Raw genomic sequence first — 7,493 nt, forward strand, 5'->3', positions numbered from 1 at the left:
TTTGTTTGAAATAAATAAATAAATCCTGTTGTATTAAATAATTCTGACAGATTTATTTATTTATTTATTATTTGGCCTTATATCTTTTGTCCCCTCTTCCTATGCAATTTCGATGGTAAAAATTCACAAAATAATTGTGTATAAAAATTTAAATAATAATTTTGATTTTGCAATTAGGCTCATCTAGTCACAAAAGAAGTGATTCATCAAGGTATGCACATGTTGAAATATGAAAAAGTCTAGAAGTTGAACTATAATATAAGTCAATTAAGTTAACTTTTTTTTTTTTTATAAAAGACCTAGTTTTCAACTAGTTAGTTAGAGCTGACTATACTGTTACAGCTGAAATATTTGCCGGTAAATATTGTGGACACTCTACTCACTTTTATAGCAAATGTTTTGACCATTGAATAATAGTCAATCGTTTAAAACCCAAGTCAACTGAATGCAGCGCCCGCGTCCGCCTGCAAACCGGCCAGACCGAGCGACCTACGGCGAATCCCGAAGAGACCATAGGCCGATCCCCAAAACACTGGTTTAGACTAATTTAGTAGTGTGTTAAAAACTCTTTTTTGGGGCTATGTAAACTAATTTAAACTAGTGTCTCATAAACCAGTTTATGATATTAATTTATTAAAAAGTGATTTGGTACTGTTCTCAAACTATTAATGGTTCAATACAGTTTGAGTTTGGTTTGGAAAAATCCTATATAACAATTAACATAAACAATTAAACACCCCCCATCAAATGGGTATGGAACTGAACGTCGCCGCCGCAAGTGTTGTGTTGTTGCAGCCATGGATCGGAGTGCTTGGATGCATGGCCTGTAGTCTCATACTCAAATTATTACTTTAATTAATTGCCATATAGAATTGCATTTAATAATCATAATAATAATATCTTTTCAACTCTTGGAATTGAATCAAAAATCATTTCTTAGTAACATATAACAAGAATGTATATATCATTTAAGGTTATTACAGCAGTATTCAATAAAATTGCAGGATACTAGTTCTATGTTACCATCTTGGGTCCATCCTTTTTGTTCAGGAAGCAAATTATTTTGTTTTAATCTTTTCTAGAATATAGCAATTCTCTACAGGCAATCCCTCCAGTTTCAGCTTTCAACCACAACCATATTCTTCATTATTTTAATTTTTTCAATAATCATTAACAGATGCTAGAACTTGAAGTAGAAAAGAACATTATGTGCAGCTCATATTCAAGTTAACTATCCTAATTTTAGATGATTCAATAGCAGCTCATATACCTGTAGCATCATCTAAAACAATTTAACCTGAAATTAACACCAAGACTACTAAATAAAACATCACAAACTAGACACATTAGTAGCAATAAAATTGCCAGAATATATAGAACAATCATTCTAAGCTAGCCATTGTTACTGTCTAGCTCTCTTGTTGCTGCAAGATGGACATTTGTACTGCTTGATGTGTTCAGCCCTTGCAGGAGTAATCTTCACACACTTTCCATGGAACCACTTCTCGCATATGTCGCAGCAAATCCAGAACCCATCATCATAGCTCTCTCCACATGCCCCACAAGGAACGTCTCCTCCCTGTTCTTCACCATCCTTGTCCTTTGATTGTGTTGCCTTAGAATTCTTCGGCTTAGACTCGGAACCTTTCTGCATTTGTCAACCCACAAGATATCATGACAATGAGAGCATATTTGATAACCCCAACAAACAAATCTTTTTGTTATTATTTTATTTTTTTTAACAAGACAAATCTGTTTTAGAAAAAGCTAAACATAAGCTGTTTACTCAATTTGTATTGATTTTACCAAAAAAAAAATCTCTCATACAAAAGTACATTTTTCTGTACAACCCTTACAATACATAGTAGCTTTAGTGCAAAAAGTTGTGCAACTAGCAAACTGTTACAGTATTACTACTGTGGGTCAGTATAATTTTCAAGCTTGTGTACCTTTGAGTTTGATTTAGATTTGTTACTGCTATGATTAGAAGCTGGTGTCTTTCCCATTCCTGTAACAACCTCAAATATGGTTGGAAGATCATTTATCATAGTAAATAGTCTCTTCCTGCATGAAAAATGAGAGCTGGATCTTACTTAAACATGACCAAAAGGACAGCATCGCAAATCAGTTACTAACTTGAGAGGGTACATGAAAACAAACTAAAGCATATTAGAAAACTTAGGGGGAAAATCAGCATCATGCAAATAGTATCAGGACTCAGGACATCAAAAAACATTGAATACAATTAGAAAGTACATGTTTTGTTTGCTACAAGAAAGGAATGAATCTGATTAGTGATTAATTAAACTTAAAAATTTGAATTCTTTGATGCTATTTTTTATACCAATTCAATTCTTACATTACATCCTTCAAACTGTAAACGAAAAAAAAAATGTGACCTTGACACTTCTCCCACTACAACCACATTATGTGTATAATATTCATATCCTCTCATTTTATCCTTCCATTTGATATCTGTTAGAATTAGAAAGTGAATACCAACAAGACAATTGGAATTTAATCATTTTCTTATGACCGTATTCCCAGATTAACCACAATCATGCAAAAGATGAAAGGTAACAACCTGAACAGTTCTGTAACAAAATTGTGAATACATAAAAGAAATAGAAAAATACAAGCCACAGAAAATGTATTAACTTGTGAATTTTTATACAAGACTAGATACTCCATTAATAAAATCATGGAAAGGAAATATAATATATAACCCAGCCGTTTTTATAAAGCATTAGTATAAACAACAACGTAACTTTGTTCAGCTAATATCATTTTTTCTATACCGTCAAAACCACTAAATGTTGTAAACTATACTTTATTTGAACAAATATCTTTCAAATATTCTAATAACAAATAAGTCGCACCAATATGAAGACAATAGAAGACCTAGGCCAATTGCTTAGTAGTTACCAGCCTCATGTTATATTTCACTTTCCACTCTCCCCTCATGATACTACTCCGCTATTAGACAACTAAGAATGGTTAGCCTCGCAAGGTGGTCCTCGCTCATTCACATGGGATACCATGTCCCCCATGCTACTCAGGTTTTAGTGATGCTAGTAACTGAGTATGATACCAACAATAATGGACAAAGTAATGAATTTATATTCTAATTAAACATTTAGTTACTGGTTACTAGTTGCAGCCATCAACATGGTCAACTGTACAAAAGCTAACTAAAGTGCATCAGGTGCTATGGTTTTCTTAAGTTGCACTGCCTACTTCTGCTGTCTTTTATTATATAGACATGTGCCTCCTTTATGTCTAACTATTTCTTTCTTAAAATTTGATTTTTGTTTACTCATTCCAAGAGCAAATAAAGCAGAGTGCTTTGTTCAAAGAATAGACTCGAACCATCCTTGTTTAAACTTAAATCGAAGAATACATTCAAACAATTCCTGCTTACACTATAATTGAAGAATACATCAAAACCCCTGTGGGTAAAACTTTAATTGAAAACTACACTCGTTAAACTTCAAAGAATAATGTGATGTCAAGGGATTCAAATGAAGCACGGATATGCGTTTTTTAAAAGAGGGTAAAACAGCAAGGCAGCAATATATTTATAAAAGGAACAAGACATACCTATCAGCCCTGTCAAATCCAACTCTAGCACCAAAATAAAAAGCCACACCGAGTATCCAAGCATCACTATGAGCAGCAACCAAAGATAGCCATTCCTGTTTATCAAGCCCATCTCTGGCAAAGTTAATACCCAATGTTGGCTCCGGAATCTCTGGAGGCACCTCCTCAACAGGCAGATTAACTTCCCACTCCTCGGTAGGAAATCCATACAGGCAAAGATTGTCCTTTTCTGTATCACAGAGCTCACACAAATCAAATAAATTACCTAAGCCAATACTTTCAGCTATATAAAAAAGTTGTGCATACTATTTGGAAAAGAACTATCATAACTATTTGTCTTACAGCAAAATAGCAACATAAGAACTTACAAATTTTATCAAGATATGGAGACACAGAAAAATAAAAGTTTACAGAAAATTACTGAACTTTATTTCCAAGAAAATTGATAAGAGTTAAATCTAGTGTGAAGGGTAATCATGACCAGTGTTTTGGAATTGCGGCCATGGCGAAATGGCGTGGCGGATTTTGGGCCCACTGCCATCTAGGGGATGCTGTGTTGTGGAAATCATGGTGGCCGCAATTGCGGTGACGCCATGGCGATGATAATTTTGGTCATTTACAAAACCTTAATAGCCAAGTTAGAGAGCTCACATTCTCAGATACTAGCTTCAGCCTCTTGCTCTCTCGCCAACCCAAAAAATCTCTTCCCTCTCTGTCGGACTCCCTCCCTCTTTGCTGCTGTAAGAACGCCGACAGCATCACCACCCTCCAACTCCTCCTCCTCCTCCTCTGTTTTCCATGTCTGTTGTTCTCTCCGCTGGAGGCACCGTCTACTGCTCGAGGAAGAACCGAAGAGGCCATCACAGCATCTCCACTGCAGCATCACTGCCCATGCTGGTTGACCACCTCCTCTCCAGGTGGTCTCCTTTTCTAACTCTTCCTTCCTCTCTTTTCTAACTCTTCCTTCCTCTCTTTTCGAGACTGTTCTGTTACAGAACCTTTTTTTTTTCTTTTCTATTTTCTGGTTCCTTCCTCTATTCCATTCCCTCTTAAGTGTGAAATTCTGAACCTCTCTTCTTCTATCCTTTATTTCAATTTACATAGGTCACTACTCACCACGTCGACTTCAAGACAACCAACAGCTCCTAATAAATTCCAAGCCCCTGCCTCTACTGCCCCTGCTTCTTCTGCTCGTGCAGCTGCTGCATGAAGGGTTCTAATAGAGTTGACCCAGGCTGGAAATACATCAATACTGTGGAATGTTTGGGTTTACTTGTTGAATTTGCTGCTGAATTTGTTGAATTAATTGCATGCTTTATGAATAGAAAGTTGCTTATAGTGATTAGATTTTATAATCTATTACATGTGCAGTTTTCTGCATCTTTTTGTGCACATATATGCCACCCGCCATTTCCCATAACGTCATATGCCACAATCCTATGGTGGATTTTTCGCTCTCCACCATGAGCCGCCACAATAAAAAACTATGATCATGGCCTAATGGGATATTCTTCATGCCACTAAATTTCAACCAAGTTTATTTCACTCAAAATAAATAACTCTACTCAAAATAATCTTATCCGTCTATACTCATGCACCTAAGTAGTCCTCTTCCTCTGAGATTTTAGCTCCTGTGCATCAGGGTTGCAGATAATTAAAGACATCAAAGGAGCTATTGAATAAGTTTCAGCTCACATGGCACATGTACATATGTAGACAATAGGCTGTTTCCCAGTCCCTTTAAGGATGAATGAAATGGAGAGTTTTGGAGGAAACGGGCAAGGGAATAAGATTTTCATTTTATTTTTCTTTTAGTAAAAAAGTGGCAAATAATCATATAACCTATCTATCATTCTATTATCAGCTTAACAATCCTATAAGTTTTTAAACTAAAAAAAAAGTATACCACGACCCTCCATTCAATTTTACCGTCAGGTTGAGGGAATAAAGATGTTATGAAATGCGACAAAGGGGCGAGCGGGGAAATGGAGTGAAAAGGATGGGAACGAAAGTTATAAAGTAAATCCAATCCTTATTTGAAAACTTTTTATTTTGAGGGAAGGTACATGAGGTACTATCATGAAATCCGCCAATATCCTCGGTTATTATTTTTATATACAATTTGAAGTTTTTCCTATCTTTAGCACCTTAGAGGAGTTAAAACAACTAAGCAAAGGGAATGAAATCATTTCATGGTATTATTCCCTTCCTCTCCCCTCCTCCTTTCGCTTACAACTTCTAAAAGATACACATTCCCTGACAACAACAACGACAAATTACGGGAATATAGTTTTTTCTTTTATATGAAGAAAGTTTAGGTCAATTCAATGCCAGTTATCTCTACAAAGTCAGGGCACACACACAGCCCCTGCACTAAAAGAGCACATAAAAGAGACTTGCAGGATTAGTTACCAGCAAGATCCACACATTAATGGAGAGAATCGAACACGACTACGTGCAAATGTGCAATACAAACCCATTTGTTACCAACTCTGCCAATCTCAGATGACTAGATCAACATACTTTCATTCTTTTATAAGTTCCAATTATTTTCAATTTAGACCCTAATCCAAGTAAGAGACAAGTAAAACACTAAAGACCAATTTTTCTAATAAGAGAATCACAAACTATTATTAGACTAAATCGGAAACAATATTTGTAGAGATTAAGTTAAAAATAGCCACACACACACACACACAAAATAAACTAAAATAATTAAAAAATTTAAAAACGGAAGAAAAGAAAACCACAAGTAGATCACAGAAAACAATACCAGATTACTTATCAGTCAACACACGTGAACGGAATAAGGGTATCCCACAACCGGCAGGTCAAGGACTAATCCGTCGCGGATTTATTTATTTATCTTTGAAACTTAACATTTTGCGCAGCGTTTCCGGAAAATTTGCATAGAAAATCGGAAATTGCAGCTTCAAACTCTAACGAAAGCTTAAATTCAGAACCAAACAATGCACGAATTCAAAAACAATTTTGACTTATCTTTTTGACTTCACTAAAACAAAATTAAAAATCGTAGAAAAAAAAAAGTAATTGACGAAATGAGAGCTCAGTAGTAGCTTACCGGGATCACACTGCTTGAAGAACTCTTCAGCATCTGCGTCAAAAAATAAAAATAATTAAAAAATGAAACAAAAATCCGAATGGAATTAGAGTAGAGAAAGGATTACCAGTGGTGAGGGCTTTGATCAAAGCAGTACGGCGAGACTTGAAATCACGGAATACCTCTTCGACGGTACGAGGATTGTAGGTATCAGGTTCTTCCTCCATTTCGAAAAAGAGAAGAAGATGGGTGAATGGAGGGAAATTAAAACAGTTTTGTGGGTAATTATTAATAATAATAAGTAGAAAGTAAAATTGAGTTAAGAGTGTTGGGTGTTTCTTTTTCTTTCTTCTCTGGGGAATGTGGCGAGACACTGGATACACTCTCACTCCCTCACTCTCACCATTGCTTTCTTAATAAATAATAAATAAATATAAATATAAGTGTGCCATATTGCCACACACTCATTTTTTATTGGGTTCATTTTTGTCACGGTTTTTTATTGGGTCTAAGCGCTGGTGCTTTATAGCCCATTTCCTTTGGGCTTTTTTGGACATTATGTTTTGGGCCTAATAGATTATGTGTTTTATGTTTTTAGGTAGATTACAGAGTACTAACAGTTCAAAGACTAATAAAATTTATTATTTTTGGCGCACTTTTGTCCAATTTTTTTAGTATAGTAATTTAACAACATATTTTTAACCGATATTTTTAAATATTGTTATCTAACTACTAACCAAAAATAATAAATTTTGCATACCTTCTATTATTTTTCGTAGAGTATTGTTAGTTGTCAGTTGTCAGTTGTCACCACGAGCCTCTATATAGGTGA

The 7,493-nt window shown here is 35.2% G+C and overlaps 1 protein-coding gene across 1 annotated transcript; it reads right to left on the bottom strand.

Annotated features, from left to right (window-relative positions):
* On the bottom strand, positions 1,118-7,080 carry LOC107605475 (PHD finger protein ALFIN-LIKE 4). Its single transcript, XM_016307363.2, has 5 exons — positions 6,789-7,080; positions 6,683-6,715; positions 3,601-3,829; positions 1,950-2,064; positions 1,118-1,648 (listed from the first exon to the last, which is right to left on the bottom strand). The coding sequence occupies exons 1-5, from the start codon at positions 6,886-6,888 to the stop codon at positions 1,403-1,405; spliced, it is 723 nt and encodes a 240-aa protein (XP_016162849.1). The 5' UTR covers positions 6,889-7,080; the 3' UTR covers positions 1,118-1,402.

Source organism: Arachis ipaensis, chromosome B06 (assembly GCF_000816755.2).
Source record: "Arachis ipaensis cultivar K30076 chromosome B06, Araip1.1, whole genome shotgun sequence".
Taxonomy (NCBI): Eukaryota; Viridiplantae; Streptophyta; class Magnoliopsida; order Fabales; family Fabaceae; genus Arachis; species Arachis ipaensis.

Coding starts and splice junctions, on each gene's coding strand:
- LOC107605475 (XM_016307363.2), bottom strand. CDS start 6,888: ATGGAGGAAGAACCTGATACCTACAATCCTCGTACCGTCGAAGAGGTA. Junction 6,716..6,788: donor GATCAAAGCCCTCACCACTG/GTAATCCTTTCT, acceptor TTTTTGACGCAG/ATGCTGAAGAGTTCTTCAAG. Junction 3,830..6,682: donor CTTCAAGCAGTGTGATCCCG/GTAAGCTACTAC, acceptor TCTGTGATACAG/AAAAGGACAATCTTTGCCTG.